At 47.4% G+C, this 21,603-nt stretch overlaps 1 protein-coding gene across 2 annotated transcripts in view; it reads right to left on the reverse strand.

The window, feature by feature from the left end:
- The window catches only part of GPR143 (G protein-coupled receptor 143), a 53,133-nt gene that overhangs the window by 14,134 nt on the left and 17,396 nt on the right, over positions 1-21,603 (reverse strand). Inside the window, exons 6-9 of one of the 2 annotated variants that reach the window (XM_032391126.1) lie at positions 21,056-21,164; positions 19,865-19,982; positions 18,274-18,517; positions 2,187-2,583 (exon numbers count right to left, since the gene is read on the reverse strand). In XM_032391126.1, coding sequence (XP_032247017.1) covers positions 2,489-2,583; positions 18,274-18,517; positions 19,865-19,982; positions 21,056-21,164 — 566 coding nt within the window. In that variant the 3' untranslated portion in view covers positions 2,187-2,488. Of the gene's footprint in view, positions 1-2,186; positions 2,584-18,273; positions 18,518-19,864; positions 19,983-21,055; positions 21,165-21,603 lie in introns of those variants that run through there. The other variant, XM_032391127.1, reaches the window with a different exon arrangement.

The following is a 21,603-nucleotide window of genomic DNA, read 5'->3' on the forward strand; positions in this document are numbered from 1 at the left end:
GCCTTGAGCTGCGTGAGAAGGGGTAGGAGGACGTGGGAAGCAGTGCCGTGTATCCCTTACAAACTGCTCAGAACGTGGCCGATATATATATATATTTTTTTCCAGTCTGACTCCTTTTCCTCTGAAATGTCTCATCCATGACAAGGTAAGGCCCGCAAGGGGACGCATTTCCACCCAGAGCAGGACGTGGACAGGGCGTGGGGACGGTGGGGGAGAGTGCAGGACACCGCTCTGCACGGAATTACCTTCCGCCAACACTTAGATGCTCTGGAGAATGGGGGGCTCGGACCAGGAACCTATAGTTTTCGTCAAGCCAAAGCGACTGGGGGAAACCACAGGAAAAAAACAGCCGGCTGGGATACATTCTCCCCAGACTGCACGCTGTGCATGAACATGAGGGCATTCCTAGAATAGGGGACGCGAGCAGAGTCCTCAAAAGGTATTTTAAGGTGTGATAAATCGACTGGCTCCTAAACTGGCCAATAAACTAAAATCACACGGAACCTACCTGGTAGGCACCGCCTCATCTTTCCACCCACACTGTGCCCCAGCTACGACCGCCTGTGTGTGTCCAGCCAGCCCAGACTCGTGGGTCCCAGGCGCCGCGCCTTCACGGAAACATCTCTCCCATCATCATGACTGCTTTCTCTCCGCTGGATCATTGCCCTTCGCACCCCCAAGTTTTGTAGCACAGTAACGAGGCCCCCCGCAGCAACCAGCCTGACCACGAAATTGCTTCAAACCAGGCTGCCCGCCGTTATCTCACTCACTCCTTCGGGCAGCTCTCTCTCCTCACTAGAGTGACTTGATATGCTACGTGTCGGATTCTCACTCGCGTGCTCCCAGTGCATCCACGGGCTCGCTCGGTGCCTGCCAAGGAGGCGTGAGGAGGGATTCATGCACCTTCCGGCTCCCTGTCCCCCCTCCCCAGGTGACATGAACACGCCATCTCGGAGTTGTAACTGGATCATCACATCAGACAGGGGTCTTATTTGCAAGCTTCTGAACCTGACTCTGGCCAGTGTAAGCCAAAAAGAATGAATGAGGGTACTGGGCCCTCCGAGGAATCTCCGGAGGAGCAGACTGGAGGCCACACAAACGAGAACAGCCAAAATCAGGCTTGGGATCGGTCGCATGCAGGGAACGCGCGCACACACAGCACCGGGCGCTGCCCACACTGTGACGCTGGACGCCAGACTGTGGCCCCTGAAAGCACCCAAGCTGCTTCCAAAGCGGCCGTGACTGCCGCCAACCCCTCACACGTGCTTCTGTCAGGCCATTCCCTTGGGCACTGGCTTTTAACTTGGCCTTGGGAGGGGCGTCTGGCTGCCAGGTCCTGTGTCCTGCTCCGGGTGTCAGGGAGGCCGGGAAAGCAAGATGGCAGCATCTCTGCCTCTGGGGTGGGGGTGGGCTGGCCTCAGGCCACTGGGGGAATCCTCACACAGAGGGGGGCTTCTGACGCTGGGGGAGACCGAGTGTCAACACAGAGAGTAAGAAGGCAGCTCCACTCCGAAAAGCTAAGCGTCCACACCTCCTTGACACTCTGGATCACGGAGGGTGTGATCTAACACGGGTCCATCCTCAGGAATGAATGGCCCTGGGCACCGCAGTCACAGTCCGAGTGTGCTGCCCTGAAGCCCAGCTGCAACCAAGTGACTTTCCAGAAGTACAACTCTAGAAGCTTCCTAGACAGCTTTCCTAGAGCAAACGGGAGTTGGCTGACATGAAGGGAGGGGTCATGTGGCAGAGCTGTCTGCAGGGTCCCGAGAAAACCGCGTCTTGTTTTCCTACAGACCTACCTAGGTGGCTCGCAACTCCAACGCACACTACAGTACTTTTGCCAGTAAATAAAAAATACATTAAAAACTTTTAAATATGTACAGATTCCAACTGATAGAAAGATTCCAACCTAGGCAATGCTCTAAAGCAGGTCCCAAGGTTTTCTCAGACTATGTCACTGCTCAGTACAGCATGGGGACCGACGGCTACATGAGTGATGGAGACCTGGTCCCTTCCCTGCCCCCAGGGGCGTGTGAAGGGCACGTGAAGGGCACGCTGTGCGGCCACCCCGGCTGCCCCGTTGGTCCTGCCGCTTCTCTACCCTGCTGTATCCGGCATCATCAGGACTTTGCTCAAGAGCATTTGCTAGAGGTGTTGTTCAGACAGCATGCAAGTCAGGCCGGGAGCTCAGTTACAACTACTTTATTTTATTAACTTTTCTAAAGACCTGGATCCGGCCTTTACATTACAGTAGCCAGCCTCAGAAAAACCAAGGGCAGCTAAGAGTTTGGAGAAGCTGCTGTGTGTCCGGTCTGGAAGGAATTCTCCTCCTGTTCCCAATCATGCTCATGGATCCTCTCTCATCAGAGATGTTCCTCGGGAAGAAACCCTAACAGGGTGATGACAAGATTTGGGGGAGAACACAGTTCTAAAGAACGAGAAATGCAGAGCCTGAGCACATGGTGTCTGGACTCCTGTCCCATCCCTCTCATAGGTCTCCCTGGGGTTTGGGAACAGAGTAAACCTCATTTTCGTTGCGGGACACACTTGCGACATGGATTTCGACTGTGCTGGCATCAGAACCTGGGGAGGAAAAGAGAAAAGACTGTGACGGTGTCGATGTCCCTGAGGGTCTCTCATGGGTCACCAATGTACCATTCCGTGGCCATCTTCAGCCCCTGCATCCCTTCTTCCAGGCCTCCACACCGGTGGCTACATGTGCGTCTCGGCCGAACGACAGGGACGCTGTAGATCAAATGGAAACTGGCTGTGGACACAGGGAGGCTTTGGAGCCCTGTGCTGTCGCGGGTGGGGATCACGGGATCACGGGGCCCTGTGTGACGGCTGGGGCAGCTGCCACAGGGGGTGCTACCTTTGGCAACAGGACCCCACGGTCGCCTGGTCCCCTGCACTCAAGTCCAGGAGGGGTCCAAATGGGGGGACACCACCAGCCCCTGTCAAACGAAAACACCTCTGAATTGTCTTCTCATGGCTGATGCCATGTGGTTTTGGCGGGGGGGGGGGGGGAAGTGGGTGCCAATCAGCGAGATTACTCCCGCCAACAGCGTAATCCCGAAGGTCTGCTGAACCATTGCCAGTAACACACCTTCCTTCGGAACCTGAGCGGATCCTTGGGAACAGACGTTATAGTTGTAAAATTCCACAAGTATCCGGCCATGCGTGCTGTGCCCCAGGTACGTACAACCTAGAGGAACACTCAGATGGAAGACACGAAGAAGGGCGGCCTTTTCACCCGTGCATGGGGCAAGGGACTGCCCTTCATGAGTATCTCCAAATCCCAAACTCCATCCACCAATGGGCCTTGCTGGTCACTGGAGTCTCCACTCACGTCACACTCTGTTCACTCACAACGCTTAGGCACACGGGCCTCTTTCACACTCCCAGCCCAGTTCTACCACAGGGCCTTTGCACATCACTTCTGCCTATAAAGCTCTTCCAGATTTTCTCACGGCTCCTTTCTACACTTCATTCAGATATCAATTCAAATGGCAGTGGTTGTTCAGCGGTAGGATTCTCGGCTTCCAGGTCTCAACTCAAGTGTTCCCTCATGCTCAGGGAGAAATCCAGGACACCCTATCTAAAGCCACGCACACACACACACCAGTGGTCAGAGCTTCCTCCCGGGGCTGGATCAGGAGTAGTCTGGGAGAGCGCGGGTCTGAGTACATCAGACTCCGTGTCATGAGCACTACAAACACAGGGCAATGTAGAAGGCGGGTGGAAGGACTGATTATGGTCACGGAACCTACAGCCGGATCCTGAGAATTGGGGTCGCCAACAAGGATGGTGGGAGGAGACCCGCAGTCGGGGCGGGGAGCCTGCTGTTCCAGGAGACTAGGCACCAGCTGCGAAGGCTTCTAGAAGACACGTCTAAGACTGCACTGCTGCTGCAGGACCTGGTGGCACTTCAAAAAGATTCAATTTTCACAGGGTCACCCCCTGTTTATGAGGACGTCCTGAGCTCATGGGAACTTGTGTGTGACTTCTGTGGTCTTTTCAAAGACTCGGGGGGGGGGGGCTATCACATGGTGGCTTGTGATCAAGGTCTGGGCTGAGGACACTCCCCCCCCGTGACCTCACACTTTAGGGCATGCTCTGGATCCTGTGGCTTTTTAAGAGTTCCCGGTTCTTTCATCCTTCCCCTGGGGCTCCATGGAGAAAATGCATTTGTACCCTAACAGCTTTCTCAGATGCCAAAGAGCCAAGCCACCTGAGCCCAGCATGGCCTACACTGACGTCGCTGTGGTTGCTGTGGTTGAGGGCCTGCCGGCAGGCCTGCATTCCCATGGGTTTTCTCTTCTGGTCTTAAAGGTCTCCATAGAAAGAGAGAATGTGCTGGCTGAGCAAGTCTCTGACATGATAATCCAATGAGGCCATTGGGGGATTTGTACTAATTCTCTGTTGGTCCAAAGTATGAATACCTGATGAGTGTCCCTGCAGGATATGCAGATCCAGCAAGCTCATGATGCCTAAGGGCCAGCCCCCTTCCTAGTCCCTCTCTGACGAGCCCTGCCAGCCCAGGCAGGTTCTTGGGAACTTCCTGGCCCCACACAGATCCAAGATCTAGGAAAGCACACTGGGTGTCTCTTGCACCCTCACCTGTCGTTCCTGGATTCCTTAAAAGCCCTCGATCCGAAAGCCCAATCCGTGGGCACCCATGAGCCGCAGAGAACACAGACACCTGGGCCTGGGCCATAGACACTTCAAGGTGTTGACTTTGATCTAGGGAGGGCACGAGAGTGAGAGGCCTGGGGTATGTTCTCTTCCACACTTCCCCAGCAGCTGCCATCCACGGGACCACCCGGTGTTACATTCAGGCAGGCAAGTGACAACAGGGAATGAAGGCTAAGATAAGGAATTGCGGTAGTGATAGGCAACTGTGGACAAGACAAGTGTGGAGGACACAAGGGAATATAGGAGAGAACAGAACTGTGGGAAAGAATGGGAATTCTGGAGAGAATGGGGAACTGTAGGAGAAAAATGGAATTGGGAGAGACAGAGTTGTGAGGGAGCATGAAAAACTAAGGGAGAGAATTGTGGCAAAAATGGAGTATTGTGGGAAAGAACAGAGAACTGTGGGGAAGAATAAAGAACAGTGGGAGAAGGAATTGTGGGGAAGAGCAGAGTACTTACGAAGAAACAATTTTAGGAAAGACAGGGCATGGAGGAAAACAGCATTGTAGAAGAAGACAGATGTGTGAGAGACAATAAAAAATCCAGAATTGTGGGAGAAAGTGGAAGATTGTGGGAAAGTGAACTGAGAGAAGTAGACTATAGAGTATGGAAAATTGTGGGAGAGACAAGGCACTGTAGGACAAAGGGGATTATGGGAGAGAAGGATTTGCACAAGAGACAGGAGACTGTGGGTGAGACAAGGGATTATGGAAAAGGAAGGAAAATTGTGGGACAGAAATGGAATTATGTGAACAAAGGGATTATAGAGGAGAAAGGGGAATTGTGGGAAAAGAGGGATGATGAGAAAAATAGGGCACTGTGGGAAAGACAAAGATCGTGGCAGTGAAAGGGGAATTGTAGGAATGATAAAAGATAACGAGAAAGAAAGGGGTATTAGGGAGAACAAAGGAAACTGTAGGAAAAAAATGTATTATGGGAGAGACAGGGACTAGTGAGAAAGGACAAGTGTGGGGGAGAATGAAGAATTGTGGGATAAACAGGCAGTATTTTTTTTTTTTTTGCTTAAATTTTTTTTTTTTAAACATTTTATTTTACACAGAGAGCACATGCAGGGGGAGCAGCAGAGGGAGAGGGAGAAGCTGACTCCCCCCTGAGCAGGGAGCCCAACTCCCTGGACCCTGGGATCATGACCTGAGCCGAAAGCAGACGCTCAATCGACTGAGCCACCCAGGTGCCCTGCTAATGTTTATTTTTAAGTTTTTATTTAAATTCCAGTTAGTTAACACACACAGCATAATATTAGTTCCAAATGTACAATCTAGTGATTCAACACTTCTATACAACACCTGGTGCTTATCACCACAAGCACCCTCCTTAATCCCCATCATTATTTAATCCATTTCCCTCCACCTCCCCGCTGGAAACCATCAGTTTGTTCTCTATAGTTAAGAGTCTGTATCTGGATTTCTCACTCTTATTTTTTACCTTTGCTTATTTGTTTTGTTTCTTAAATTCCACATATGAGCAAAGTCATATGGTATTTGTCTTTCTCTGATTTATTTCATTTAGCATAATACTCTCTAGCTCCATCCGTGTCGTTGCAAATGGCAAGATTTCATTTTTTTGAATAGCTGAGTAATACTCCATTGGATCTTCTTTATCCATTCATCAGTCAGTGGACACTTGGGCTGTTTCCGTGGTTTGGCTGTTGCAGATAATGCTGTTCTAAACGTCACGGTGCAAGTATCGCTCTGAATTAGTATTTTTGTATACTTTAGGTAAACACCTAATAGTGCAATTGCTGGATTATAGGGTAGTTCTATTTTTAACCTTTGGGAAACCTCCGTACTGAAAGACACTAATTTAAAAAATACTAATTTTCAAAGATATACACACCCCTGTGTTTACTGTAACGTTACTTACAATAGCTAAATTATGGAAGCAACCCAACTATCCAACAATACATGAATGGATAAAGAAGACGTGGTATATACATACAATGGAATATTATACAGCCATTAAGAGAGAATAAAATGTTACCATCTGCAACAACATAGAGAGTATAATGCTAAGTGAAATGAATCATGGAAAGACCAACAGCATGTGATTCCATTCATCATGGAATTTAAGAAACAAAATAAACAAAGGAAAAAAGACCAACAAAAACACCAGACTCTTAAGTAGAAGGAACTAGTGGTCACCAGAGGTGAGGTGGGTGGAGGGATGGGTGAAGGAGATTAAGAGCACACTTATGAGCACTAAAGTATAAAATTGCTGAATTACTATATTATACACCTTAAGCTAACACTGTACAATATTTATGTTGCAATTTGAATAATTATTAAAGCATTAAGCAGAACTGTGGGAGAGAACAATAAATTGTGCAAAAACAAAGGGTTATGGGAGGGCAAGAACTGTGTGAGAAAAGGGGAGTTGCAGGAAGCTACAGAGAATTGTGGGAGACAGAGCCATGTGGGAATGACAAGAAACTGAAGGACAGAGTTGTGGGATGGGAGAGGGCACTGTGGGTAAGACAATATTGGAAAGAGAGTATCTGGAAAGAAATGAAATGGTGGGAACACGGGGTGATGGCAGAGAAAGAGGAGTTTTGGGAGAGGGCATTGCGGGAAAGACAAGAGGTCATGGGCAAGAAAAGAGTATTGTAAGGGACAGGAATCACGGGACAGAATGCATTCTGGGACAGAGTACTAATTGTCTCTGTTGAGAGACAGAATGTGAAGATTTGTGAGAAAAATAAAGCATCAAAAACTCTGGGACAAAATGGGCAATTACTAGAAAGAAATAATTGTGAGAGCAACACGGCATTAGGGAAAAACAAATGATCACAAAAACAAAAACAAAAACAAAAACAGAAAAACTGTGGGACAGAAAAGAAACTGGGAAAAGTTATGAGAGACATGAATATGGGCAGTTGGAGAAAAAACGGATTGTGGGAGAGTCGGGACTGTGGGAGAGAGGGGGAAATTGGGAGGAATGGATTACGGGAGAAGCAGGGAATGGAGAGAGAAGGAATGGGTTATGGGAGAGGAGTGGAATGGTGGAAGAAGAAACAGATTATGAAAGAGCCACGGCAATGGGGGAGAAGAAATGGATTGTGGGAGAGACAAGGGATTGTGGGAGAAGTGAGGAACGGTGGGAGAACAAGGGGATTGTGGGAGGGGCGGAGAATGGTGGCAGAAGCAATGGTTTATGGGAGACATGGGGCATGGTGGAAGAAGGTGGGGTTGTGAAAGATGGGAATGATAGGAGAATAAATGGTTTACTGGAGATGGGGGACATGGTGAGAGAAGGAATGGATTGTGGGAGATGGGAACTGTGGCAGAAGAAATGGATTGTGGGGGGCATGCTGGGAGAAGGAATGGATTGTGGGAGAGGCAGGGGTTTGTGGGAATGTGAATGGATTGTGGGAGAAGTGAGGAATGGTGGGAGAGGAAATGGTTTATGGCAGATGTGGGGCATGGTAGCAGAAAAAATGGACTGTGGGAGAAATGAAGAGTGGGGGAAGGAATAAACTGTGGGAGAGGTAGGGAATTGTGGGAGAAATGAGGAATGGTGGGAGAAGCAATGGTTCATGAGAGATGTGATAAATAGGAGAAGCAATGGTTTATGGGATATGGGGGACATGGCAACTGAAGAAATGGACTGTGGGAGAGGCAGGGGATTGTGGGAAAGGTACTGTAGAAGAAGTGAGGAATGGTGGGAGAAGGAATGGATTGTGGGAGTTGTGAGGCATGGTGGGAGAAGGAATGGATTGTGGGAGGGGTGCAGCATTGTGGGAGAAGCAGGGTCTTGTGGGAGAAGCAATGGTTTATGGGAGATGGGGTACATGGCGACTGAAGAAATGGATTGTGGGAGAAGCAGGGGATTGTGGGAAGGGAATGGATTGTGGGAGAAGTGAGGTATGGTGGGAGAAGGAATGGATTGTGGGAGACGCAATGGTTTATGGGAGGTGTGGGGCATGGTGTTGAAGAAATGGATTATGGGAGACGTGAAGAATGGTGGGAGAAGAAATGGTTTATGGGTAATGGTGGACATGGCGACAGAAGGAATGGCTTATGGGAGAGGCAGGGGATTGTGGGAAAGAGAATGGACTGCAGGAGAAATGAGGCATGGTGGGAGAAGGAAGGGATTTTAGGAGGTGTGGGGCATGGTGGAAGCAGCAATGGTTTATGGGAGATGGGGATCATATCAACAGAAGGAATGGATTGTGGGAGATGTGGGGCATGGTGGGAGAAGCAATGTTGTATGGGAGACACAAGGGCATTGTGGGAGAAGAAATGATCTATGGGAGATGTGGAACATGGCGGCAGAAGCAATGGTTTATGGGATATGTGGGGGCATGGTGGGAGAAGGAATGGATTGTGAGAGATGTGAGGAACGGTGGGAGAAGCAATGGTTCATGGGAAACGTGAGGAATGGTGACGGAAGAAGTGGATTGTGAGCGGGGTGGGGCATTGTGGGAGAAGCAGGGGATTGTGGGAGGGGGGAATGGTGGCAGAAGCAATGGTTTTTGGGAGGCGGGGGAAATGGGAGCAGCAAGGGCTTGTGTGAGGAGTGGGGAGTGGTGGGAGAGGAAGGGCATTATGGGAGAATGGGAAACAGTGACAAAGGCAATGGTTTGTGGGAGAGGCGGGGGACCGTGGGAGAGGCAGGGGATTGTGGGGGGGGGGGGGGGGTGGAGGGACAAGCAATGGGTTATGGGAGAAGTGGGGAATGGTGGAAGAGCCGGGGAAGTATGGCAGGGGCGGGGAATGGTGGGAGAAGGGATGGATTGTGGGAGACATGCAGAATGGCAGAAGAGGCGGGGAAATAGCTGGAGAGGCAGGGGATTATAGGAGAGTGGGCAGTGGCGGGAGAAGGGATGGGCTGTGGGAGAAACAGGGAATGTGGGAGAGAAATGGCATTGTGAGTAAGATACAACTCTTCCCCTCACTTATGCCCACTATGTTCTCAGTAGGCCAAGAGCCTCCTGCCTGGGGACATACTTGTGTTCTCTTCTAACCACGACCCCTCAGTCTCCGCTCATACCCTGTGCCTCAGCCCTGCCCACCAGCCACCATCTTTGTGTCCTGTGATCCAGCTTTTGTACAGCCATGTCTCAACTCCCACGGCCATGTCCCTCTCTTTGGACACAGGAACAGCCTACACTACACAACACCCCTCCACCCAGACCTCTAAGACACACCCCACATTTGATGGCCGCACCCCTCCACTTAGCCTGGGCCAGCCCTCCACCACCAAACACTCCCGCCGGCGCCCCAGCCCTGAGCTCAGCTCTGGCCACGCCCCACCTGCTCACGTCACACCCTCAAGGCCCGCCCCAGCCAGGCCCCTCCCACCAGGGCCCCACCCCCAGCCTCCCCCCAGAAACACACCCCTTGCCCCTCTCCCACAGCGAGCAGGCACCTGCTCCAGGCTGACCTCATGGTGTGGGGGAAGGGATCTCCCGAAAAACACACACCTCCTTCTCCCACCCTCCCCACCCTCGACGCCAACGATAAGATTAATACCAGACTTATGAATTTATCCCTTCTGAGAAAAGCGTCCTGGTTAAAGGAGGGCCAGAAATTTGACACGAAACTTCTTAATGCTCATGAAAAGAGGAAACAAATATTTTAAGTTTTTCTGGAATCCATAAGATAAAAGTCAACCAAGTTTATGTTTGTGAGAAGTACCCTTTTTCTTGACTTTTAGTTCTGAGGGTAATTCAAATTCCTCATAAAGATGGTACTTTACATGCCATTGTCATAAGAAATGACATAGAGATCCCCTCAATGGAAACTTGCCAGAGTCACAAAACATGATCATCAAATCAATTCTCCCACACAGATGCACTGGGTCCTCTTCTAAGCAAATCCAAGGCTCTCTTCACTTAAAAACCTTAAACTGGCCTTTCATTGGCCACATATAAAATGCAAGCTCTTTAGCAGAATCTGCAAAAACCCTTCATCATCTGTTCCCAACCTGCCTCTCTGGCTTCCGACACCGGGTCACACCATCCCATGCTGTGGCCATCCCCAAACCGTACAAACAGACGTTCTCCTCTATGTCTCCATATAAGGTCTTCCCTGTCTGGTTATCTTTCTCCTCTCCCATTCGGGTCTGCTGTGCAAGACCCAGCCTGAACACCACCTCCTCCAGAAACTCTCACCCTTGCTCCCCAAACCAACACAGTCCCTGCATTTTCTGCATTCCTTTAACACTTCACATTTTTTTCAAATAAAAACAGCATCGTCTTTACTTATTTGTAAGTTTCATACATTATATTTCGCAAGGACACTTACCCCCCTGACTAAAATGGTGTTGACAATATAGCAGATGCTCAAAAAAACATTTGCTGAAGATCAAATTCAGTTAACTTATGTTAAGTGCCTACAAAGTGCCTGACCCCACATCAGATACTAATGGAGGTTCAAGGTGAGCCTATTGGCCTTGGAGTGAATCCTAAAATCACAGATGCTTCAGAACATGAGGAATAAGTCAATTCACCACAACAGTACAGAAAAGCCTAACTGTGTCAACCCCTTTGAATTATATCTCTGGGTCTTTTCTCCCCCATGTAACAGTATTTTCTGCATTACGCATAGCTCCCTGTTACCGAAAAAAAAAAAAAACAGTATCAAACCAGCTGGAAAAAAAAGAGGAAGAAGACCGCCCAAGACCAAGCCAGATCTCAATCCCAAGATGCCCACTTAGAAGAGCTGGCTGACACTTGCAGCACAAACACTGCGTGGGGGTAAACTAAGCCGAGTCTGCTGCGGGGGATCAGTGTGCCCTGGGCTGTTTCCCTCCTTGTACCACCTCTTTAGCCCCCAGTGAACTGCCTTGGTACTTTAGATGCAGCTTAGACATTTTCACTCTCCTGTTTTGCTTCTGAATTCCACTCCTCAGACGAACATTTGCCCCATTTTCCCCTCAAGCTGTAACACGTCAGATTATGTATTAACTACACAGCATACAGATCTGTTCAACCTTATGAAAAATGACCATCATTACCACCCTATCAGAGGTAAACAAGTACTAAGTGAGATTTGCTAGAAGGGCTTGTTGTCAGCTCACTTGGACGAGGCTAACTGAACGTGACGAGGCTAAGTGAACAGTCCTGGGGCCAGCAGCCACCAACCCTTCCTTGAGGTTATCGTGACAGCTTTTGCATGGCAAGTCCATTCCTTATACTTAGCTCATATGTCACCTAGCTTCTCATAACCTTAATAAATGGTGCTATTATTCAAAGACAGAGAGCTTAACTCATTATGCAGTCTTAGCAAAAAAAAAAAAAAAAAAAGTTGAAGATCTCAACTCTTCGTTTTCCCAACTTTAACTGAGGTATCATTGACATAGCTCCCCAACTCTCACATTACTAAGAATTCTTTAGATCATAACTAATTAGTCTTATTTTTCAGTTTAGGCCTTCAGTTAGCCATGAGCTGCCACCAATTTTCCATCAAAAATCTATAACTTAACATTATTACAACTGACCATTGGGCACTTTCACTATGTGCAAGTGACATGGTACTATATATAGAAAACCTGCCAGACTCCACCGAAAAACTACAAGAATTCATAAAGGAATTATACAAAATCAGTATACAGAAATCCATTGCATTTCTATACACGAATAATGAAGCAGCAGAGAGAGAAATTAAGAAAACAATCTCAGGATGCCTGGGTGGCTCAGGCAGTTAAGCATTTGCCTTCAGCTCAGGTAATGATCTCAGGGTCCTGGGATCGAGTCCCGCATCAGGCTCCCTGCTCAGCAGGAGTCTGCTTCTCCCTCTGCACCCCCCTCCTGCTCATGCTCTCTCTCTCTCACAAAAATAAAATCTTTAAAAGAAAGAAAACAGTCCCATTTACAATTGCACCAAAAATAATAAAATACCTAGGAATAAACTTAACCAAAGAGGTGAAAGACCTGTACTCTGAAAACTATAAAACACTGATGAAAGAAACTGAAGATGACACAAAGAAATGGAAAGACATTCCATGCTCAGGGATTGGAAGAACAAATTTCATTAAAATGTCTATACTACCCAAAACAATCTACAGATTTAATGCAATGCCGATCAAAATACCAACAGCTTTTTTCACAGAACTAGAACAAATAATCCTAAAATTTGTATGAAACCACACAAGACCTCGAAAAGCCAAAGCAATCTTGAGCTATCACAATCCCGGATGTCAAGATATATTAGTAGTATCAAAACAGTATGATACTGGCACAAAAACAGACACATAGATCCATACAACAGACTAGAGAGCCCAGAAATAAACCCATGACTACAAGGTCAATTAATCTTCAACAAAGGAGAAAAAATAGACAATGAGCAAGACATACTCTCTTCCACAACTGGTGCTGGGATAACTGGGACAGCCACAGGCCAAAGAATGAACCTGGACCACTTTCTTACCAAACACAAAAATAAACTCAAAATGGATTAAAGACCTAAATGTGAGACCTGAAACCATAAAAATCCTACAAGAAAGCAAAGGCAATAATTTCTCTGACATCGGCCGTGGCAACGTTTTTCTAGATATGTCTCTAGAGGCAAGGGAAACAAAAGCAAAAATAAACTATTGGGACTACGTTAAAATAAAAAGTTTCTGCACAGTGGTGGAAACAATCAACAAAACTGAAAGACCTCCTACTGACTGAGAGAAGATATTTGCACAGGACATATCCATTGAGGGGTTAGTACCCAAAATATATGAAGGACTTATAGAACAACACCAAAACCACAAATAATCCAACTAAAAAAATGGACAGAAGACATAAATGGACATTTCTCCAAAGAAGACATCCAGATGACCAATAGACACATGAAAAGATGCTCCACATCACGGAAATACAAATCAAAACCACAAGGAGATACCACCTCACACCTGTCAGAATGGCTAAAATCAAAAACACAAGAAACAAATGGTGAGGATGTGGAGAAAAAGGAACCCTCCTGCACTGCTGGAGGGGAATGCAAACTGGTGCAGCCACTGTGGGGAGACCGTAGAAACAGAATCACCATAGGATCCAGTAATTCCACTTCTGAGTATTTACCCAAAGATTATGAAACTCATAGACATATGCACCCCTATGTTTATTGCAGCATTATTTGTAATAGTCAAATTGTGGAAGCGCTCAAGTGTGCAGTGATAGATGAATGGATAAAGAAGATGTGGTGTGTATACACCCACAGACACACAATCGAATATTACTCAGCCATAATAAAGAATGAAATCTTGCCATCTGCAACGATATGGATGTAGAAGATATAATGCTAAGTGAAATACACCTGGAGGAAGACAAATACTATACGATTTCACTCATGTGTGGAATTAAAGACACAAAACAAACAAACAAGAAACAAACGAAAAAAACACTCCTAACTCTAGAGAACAAACTGGTGGTTACCAGAGGGGAGGTGGGTGGGGGGATGGGGGAAACACGTGATGGGGATGAAGAGTACACTTATCATGATGAGCACTGAGTAACGTATGGAATTGTTGAATCACTATCTTGTACCTGTGAAACTAATAGAACACCGTACATTAACTTGTACTGGAGTTTTAAAAAATAAGAAAAGATTCAGGTCTTCGTTTGCACCTGCACGGTGAAAGGTTAAGAAAACAATCTCAGGGTGCCTGGGTGGCTCAGTCAGTTAAGCATTTGCCTTCAGCTCAGGTAATGATCTCAGGGTCCTGGGATCGAGTCCCGCATCAGGCTCCCTGCTCAGCAGGAGTCTGCTTCTCCCTCTGCACCCCCTCCTGCTCATGCTCTCACTCTCTCTCTCTCACAAAAATAAATAAAAGTGTATCTCGAGGGCCATTCACACAGTCTTTCTAGAGCCTTTGCCAACTCACAGAATGTTACTTACTGATGGAGCTTGTTTGTTTGTCCCTTAAACAAGGGCTTTAAATCAATAGCTCCTATTTTTACCCATATTCTTTCCACAATCAAAAATACCGATTGCATTCCTTGTTTTTCTCAAAAAGCGTTCCTCATATGCTTTCTTTTTCATCCAAATTTTTCTCAAGCTGGCATTTCCATTGCTTATTCTATTCCTAGCTTTTCTTTTCTTTTTTTTAGAGAGACAGAGAGAGTGCACGAGCAGGGAGGGGCACAGGGACAGGGAAAGAAAGAATCCCAAGCAGGCTCCCTGCTCAGCGCAGAGCCATATGCGGGACTTAACCCATGATCCATGACCCTGGGATCATGACCCGAGCAGAAATCAAGAGCCGGATGCTCAACTGACTGAGCCGCCCAGGTGGCCCTATTCCTAGCTTTTTTATTTTGTCCAAGACACTGTGAGATCCTTGGGGGCCAGGTTTGCCCCTCTGGTCCCCTCACCCCACACAGCTCCCAGCATAAGGCCTGGCAGAGTTGTGGGAGGTCATTGGTCATTATTACCAGAACCAAGTACGGCTCTATCCAAATAATGGAGTATTATCCAGCCATAAAAAGATCGAAGTTCTGACTCAAGCTACGATGTGGATGAACCCCGAAAACATGATGCTAAGTGAAAGAAGCCAAACACAAAAGGACAAGCGTTTGTCCATTTAGATGAAATGTCCAGAACAGGCAAATCCATAGAGACAGAAAGTAGATCAGTGGTTGAGGGGAAGGAGGAATGGGAAGGGGTTGAAAATAGGTATAGGGTTTGCTTTGGGAGTGATGACGATGTTCTGGAATTAGATAATTGCACAAGTTTGCGAATATACTAAAACTCAATGAAGTTTAAAGTAACTTTAAGAGGATGAATTTTATGGTATGTGAATTATATCCAATTTTTAACAAAAGCACGGGAGGGAGGCAAAGGCAACATGGGACTAGGGCCAATCTCTGCAGCTACAAGTCTGAGGGACTTCACTAGGGAATGCCAACACCAGCGCTTGTATAACCATCCAAACGCCAAGATTTTTAAGATGTTTCCTTATTGCACTATTTCCCCAAATATAAATTGACTAACCAAATGGAGTTCAAATTTCAAAGACAAAGTCTCTGTCACACGTGACTTTCTCCATTCCATCAGCCTTGCTGAGGGCTTGCACTGAGGAGGAGGGAAGGGAAGGAAGCTTCGAGACAGCGGCCAGAAGGAATCCATGCCCTGTTTCTATTGGCTCTGTTTGCTTTCTCGAAAAGCTGTGTGTGAATACTCCCGACCTTCAGCGCAGACCAATGAAAGCAGGGGAGACACTGACTGGTCTTGTTCCCTGGTGGTGACTGGGGCTGGTGGCACGCTGGGATGGTTTTTATTGTCATTTCTAATGTTTTACTTGACTTCCAAAGATGGGCTTGACCACTTTGAAACACCAGGATGGGAATCCAGCAAAACTGAATAGATCAAGATCAAATCTTTTGGCTCATTCCCCAGGTGGTCCCATGCTAACAGCAACTCCACTCGGTGTTCTCTCATCCTTGACTAAGGATTTGCACCAGAGAGAAAGTCGATAAGCACATGGTCTCTGCCTTTTTGCTTTAGCCATTAATACTGTTTTTCTTCGAGGCTTCCAATTACAACCAGACAATACTCATCTCAGAGAATCAATCTATCAATTCATCACTATATATTTTGGCCCCGAGAATAAACCAACCTGGTCATCTGAAAACAAACTCTCCTTCAATGCAGCTGAATTGAAGGAATGGAAAGAAACAAACTCTAAAGCCATTTCCAAATAGCCTCGGTGTTATCTTCCCTTCTCTCAAATTTCAACATTATTTCCATACAAAGTTGTCTGGACTGTGTGGTGTTTGTCTTTGACTTCACATGTGAGTGTGAGTGTGTGTGTGTGTGTGTGTGTGTGTGTGCGCACTTAGCTCAGACAACACGTTGGGGAAAGCAAATTTTTGGATCCAAGCTTTAGGACAGCCTAGTTATTCTGAGATACTCGTTCTGAACTGGGGGGTCACTGTGCATCCATTTGTTGATGTCTGGAAACAGTGCTGGTTGTCACCATCAGGATGGGTGCTACTGGCAGTGAGTGGGCAGAGGCCACATCCTCTGCCCCGCATCCTACAGTGCCCAGGCCGTCCTCAGGACAAAGAATCCCCCAGCCCTAGATGCCAACAGTGCTGAGAATGAGAGACGTGCTCGGAAGACAGACACAGTAGATGGGGCGAGAGGTTGACGGAGGAGGCTGGTCCATCTCTGCCAGGCCCAGCGTCAGCTGAGGAAAGGTCAAGAAGCCTCTATGTCCCAGAACACACTCAAGTCGACCTTCTTCAACATTCTCTCTGGCTCTCTTTTTTTTTTTTTTTTTTTAAAGATTTTATTTATTTATTTGAGAGAGAGAGAATGAGAGACAGAGAGCATGAGAGGGAGGAGGGTCAGAGGGAGAAGCAGACTCCCCGCTGAGCAGGGAGCCCGATGCGGGACTCGATCCAGGGACTCCAGGATCATGACCTGAGCCGAAGGCAGTCGCTCAACCAACTGAGCCACCCAGGCGCCCTCTCTGGCTCTCTTTTTAAACAACCAGTGGGCTACCATAACATTATAGCTACCAAAGGCCTTCTAAGGATCAATCTGCTTGTAGATTACAAATGATTAGGTCAGTTAAAGCTCTGCAGAACTCAGAGTGGTGATTTTCAAACTCCTCCTCATCAAAAGATACATTTGGGCTAAAACAAAGCTTTACAAGGAACCTCAACAGGGGGAAGACTGGTACGTTAGCAAAAAGTCGTTTTGTAAGTTACAATCTGGACTGTCATCAATTAGAACGATAAGGCTGCTTTTGTCAACACAAAACTCTGAAAACCAAACACTGAGGCCTGCAAGTGACCTGCAAGTTTCCTGTGTTTTGATTTCATTGCATCTTATCCAGGAAATTCAGTTTCACAGGGCTAAGGAGCTGGAAATGTACAGTTTTAAGGAGCTCATCTTCCCAGCTCTGGGTAGCCCTCGCTTAAACCGAGAGGGCAGGGGAATGTCACTGAGCTCCACGAACACGTGAGCTAACCTGTTGGACAAGTTAACAGGTTGCCGGGCCTGGGTGGGTTAGTATTTGGTCACCAACACATTTCAGTACGCACAACTCTTCCCACAGATTTTCGTGTACATCTTGGAATTGAATCATTTCCTAGATGTCTAAAGGAGCACACTCGGGTTCCAGAGAACCCGGTTTGATGTCTGCAGAGCAGTTTGAAGGGCACGGCACTACAGTCGTTAAGTGAGAAGGACAGATCCGAAGAGCCCGCCCTGGGGCACTGGCTTTTCACCTGCAACGGCCCCACGTGAGCCGGGCAAACCAAACTGCACCCAGAACCACAGAGGACAGTCACACCATCCATGGCCTTGCAAGCAAGGGCCTGGGAGGGGTGTGGAGTGACAATCGATGTCCTGTTCATGAAGCCATCCAGCCAAGGCAGGGACCACTTACAAGTACGCAAGGCTACCGTGCTGAGGAACTGAGCGGCAGGTGCCATTAAAATATTAAAAAGAGAGGTGGGTGATAACATGCCAGGTTAGCATCAGTGTCGGCTGCTTTCACCCTCCACTCACAGCAGTGACGGACGCCTCTCCCACACCACGTCACCTCCTTCTTTGATACCCGAGTTCCAGGCTGGCCCTGGGGCTCCTCGACGTACGTGCCTCAGCAGACAGGGCTTACCTTCAGACAGCATGCACAGCGCCTCGTCGGAGGTGTGCCCGCCCACATGCGCCACCTTCCTGCAAGTCGGATGCTCACGGGGCACGCGGGAGCCCTCCGGGGACAGGCAGGTCCGCTCCGCAGCAGAACTCGCCACGGACTCCCACTGAATCTCCTTCCTGGGGGACTGAAACTGCAGGCTGCATCCTGTCCAGCCGTAGAAGGCCAAGGACAAGAGAAATCCTTGGGCTGGATTCAGTATCCCCTGGGAGGCAGGAGAAAACGACACGGGTCAGTCGGCGCCGCGGACTGGGAATTAGAGCATCATGTCCACTCGCGCACCCTCTGGGCCACCTCGTGTGGAAGTGAGCCGCTTGGCTGGTGTGGGGCAAGACGAAGACTGGCTTGAGGCGCTGCACCTTCCGGGGTGGCTGAAAACGGAGGGGGCGGGGGAGGGGACGGTGGGGGGAGGGGAAGGTGCATAACACAGGGCAACAGAACCAATCCTTCTGTTGCCTCTGCCAGGGTGGCTTGGCTCTCCGACAGAGAGGTGCTTTCCATCTTGTGCTCGCGAGTCAGAATTTGATTTAATGAAGGTACCCAAGGCCAAAAATGAGTCTAGAGAACATTCCTCCACTTGGTGTGGTGAGTACCCATGAAGTGAACCAAAGGAACCAAGAGAAACTCCAAAGCAAAGGGGTGGAGGCAGGGAACGCTGGTCTTATTGTAACGTCCTCATGAGTCAGATTCTCCCTGATTCTGGAGCAACATATAGATCAGTTCTGCACAGGACAACTTGTACCTGTCCACTAACACTTTCGTCTCTTCATTATGAATGCAATACAATGGAAACCGTGGGAGAATGTACTCATGCTGTTTCCACCTTACTCCCATGTTGTGTATTTCTATCCAATGTTTTTTCACACACGTGTTATTCTGTAATTGTAACTAGCCTGATTTTTATATCTTGCATTTTTCACTGAATACTGGAGATCTCATAACTGTCACATTTAACACCTGCGTACCATTCCGTCGAGATGAAAAAATGTAATTTACTTAGCCATTCCCTTGTATTTCTTTAATTTGGGTTGCCTATAATGCTTTCTTTTTTTTTTTTTTTTTAAGATTTTATTCATTTATTTGATAGAGAGAGCACAAGCAGGTGGAGTGAGGGAGAGGGAGGAGCAGGCTCCCCGCTGAGCAGGGAGCCCAATGCGGGGCTCGATCCTGGGACTCTGGGATCAGGACCCAAGCCGAAGGCAGACGCTTAACTGAATGAGCCACCCAGGTGCCCGCCTATAATGCTTTCTAATGATGGATCAGGTTACAAGGAATACCTTCATCCCTATAGCTTTTTCACAGGCTGAAATATTTCTTCAAGCTAAATTCCCTGATATTTTGTTCTGAAAGGTCTGATACACTGTGCCAAACTGATTTACCAGAGTTGTGCTCATTTAATTACTGATCCCAACAATGAACAGGACTAGCGAGCTAGCAGATCAAAGCCAGATGGAGGTCCCGAGGAACCTGTTAAACTCATCCATCATACTTCTGAGCGGTTCTTGTCTTTATTTTTCAAGAAAAAAAAAATTTAAAACCAAGACTGACCTACCATAATAAACCACGTGGTCTTAGCCGCATTTCTGACAGGTTTCAAAGAGCTCCCGTTGACATCTGCTTGCATTTCAAGATAGAATAAAAGGCTTTCATTGATGATGTTCGGCAGCCAACTGTCAGCAAGAAAATAACCCAGGATTATACAATTCACTTTTAAATGCTGGGGGTCAGGGACTATGTCTTCTAACACCTGCAAGTCCTGGAGGGGGATCCACATGAGCAGCAAGGAGGAACTACTGCATCCAGAATTTAAGAGATGTAACTCCTTTTCTCAAGTCTAAAGCAGAGATCAACAAGTCTTTCCAAGGGTAACACTCAACACCACATCAGTGTTAAGGGATCTAGCAGTCTATGAAATAACCCAAAACTCATGTTTCATTTGAAGAGTAACATAACTTTTTGAGGGAGACCTCCCAAAAATCTTGCTATCTTCTGTTTAAACTTTTAATGTTATTGTTGGTAGGCCAATGAAATTTAAAACGATGAGCTGAGTGTATTTTTAGAGGGAGATAGTCTCCATCTCTCCTAGGAGAATGTCCAAACAAACCTCCTCCTATCGGATAAATTATTAACAGCACAAACACATCCTGTTTTGCAAACTATTGATTCACCCTAGCAAAAGGTTTGCTGATTTCCATCTGTTTTGCATTGGTTACAGATCCATTTTCGAAGCATCCACCTGAAACTTGGGGCCGAATGCCGGTGGTGGGGCAAACTGAGGAGCAAAAAATTGCTCTCTACACTTCTTGACTGCACCGGAGTCGTCACACCAAAAAATGTACCCTTGCCTTTGTTTCTTGTCAGATAAGGAATTCTGGGGTCCAGACTGAATAGAAACGGGTAAACTTTAAAAGCGTGGTCAAGCGCTTTATTTTGGAGTTAGCCCTAACAGCGCGAGTAAACACTGGATGCACTTTTAGGATGTAACAAAACTAAACTCGGGATTTTTTGTTCCAAGGGCTTTACATATATTCTGAGCAGATGTGACTATCTTTCCAGGAGCTCATACGTCGTGGACTTGCCTTCCTGTCTCATGTGCATTTCCTCCAAGCGCCCCAGCACAGTGTCAAAGATTTCCTTTCCAAAGACTCTTCCGTTTGCAACTTTTGGGTCATGCTTGGAAAAATGTGCTGATTGCATATCCCTTCCCAGGGGCAATTTAAAAAAAATATAGATGAAAGGTTACCAAATAATGAAAACCAGCATTATTTTGAAAAATCGGATCTTGATCATGGCTCCCATCCGTCTCTCGTTCTCTGTGTAAATGCCTTGTCTTCCTTTTAGTAAAGAGGCCACTGCAAAAAAAAAAAAAACAGGGGAACTGCATGTAACATTCATTATTTGCCTTTCCTGAGTGACAGGGAAGGGCATCAACGAGGATGTCAGCCCCTAAGCAAAGGCAGCAGAGCACGAGGTGGGGCCCGATACTGCCATTCCTCCCTCCCGGCTTCCAAGCTGCGGTTCTCACACGCTCGAGGGGATGCGGAGTCTTTCAAACCTTTACTTTCTGTTTCCTTTTCAATTTTATTTATTTGAGAGAGAGAGTGTGAGCGAGCACAAGCAGAGAGAGAGAAGCAGACTCCCCACTGAGCAGGGAGCCCGACGTGGGGCTCGATCTCACGACCCTGAGATCATGACCTGAGCCACCCAGGCGCCCCTACAACTTACACTTTCAAATCACTGTAGACTTACGTCAGAGTTGCAAAGATAGCACAGAGAGTTTCTGCGGACCTA

The sequence above is a fragment of the Phoca vitulina genome, unplaced genomic scaffold (assembly GCF_004348235.1).
Source record: "Phoca vitulina isolate PV1807 unplaced genomic scaffold, GSC_HSeal_1.0 scaffold60, whole genome shotgun sequence".
In the NCBI taxonomy this organism is placed as follows: domain Eukaryota; kingdom Metazoa; phylum Chordata; class Mammalia; order Carnivora; family Phocidae; genus Phoca; species Phoca vitulina.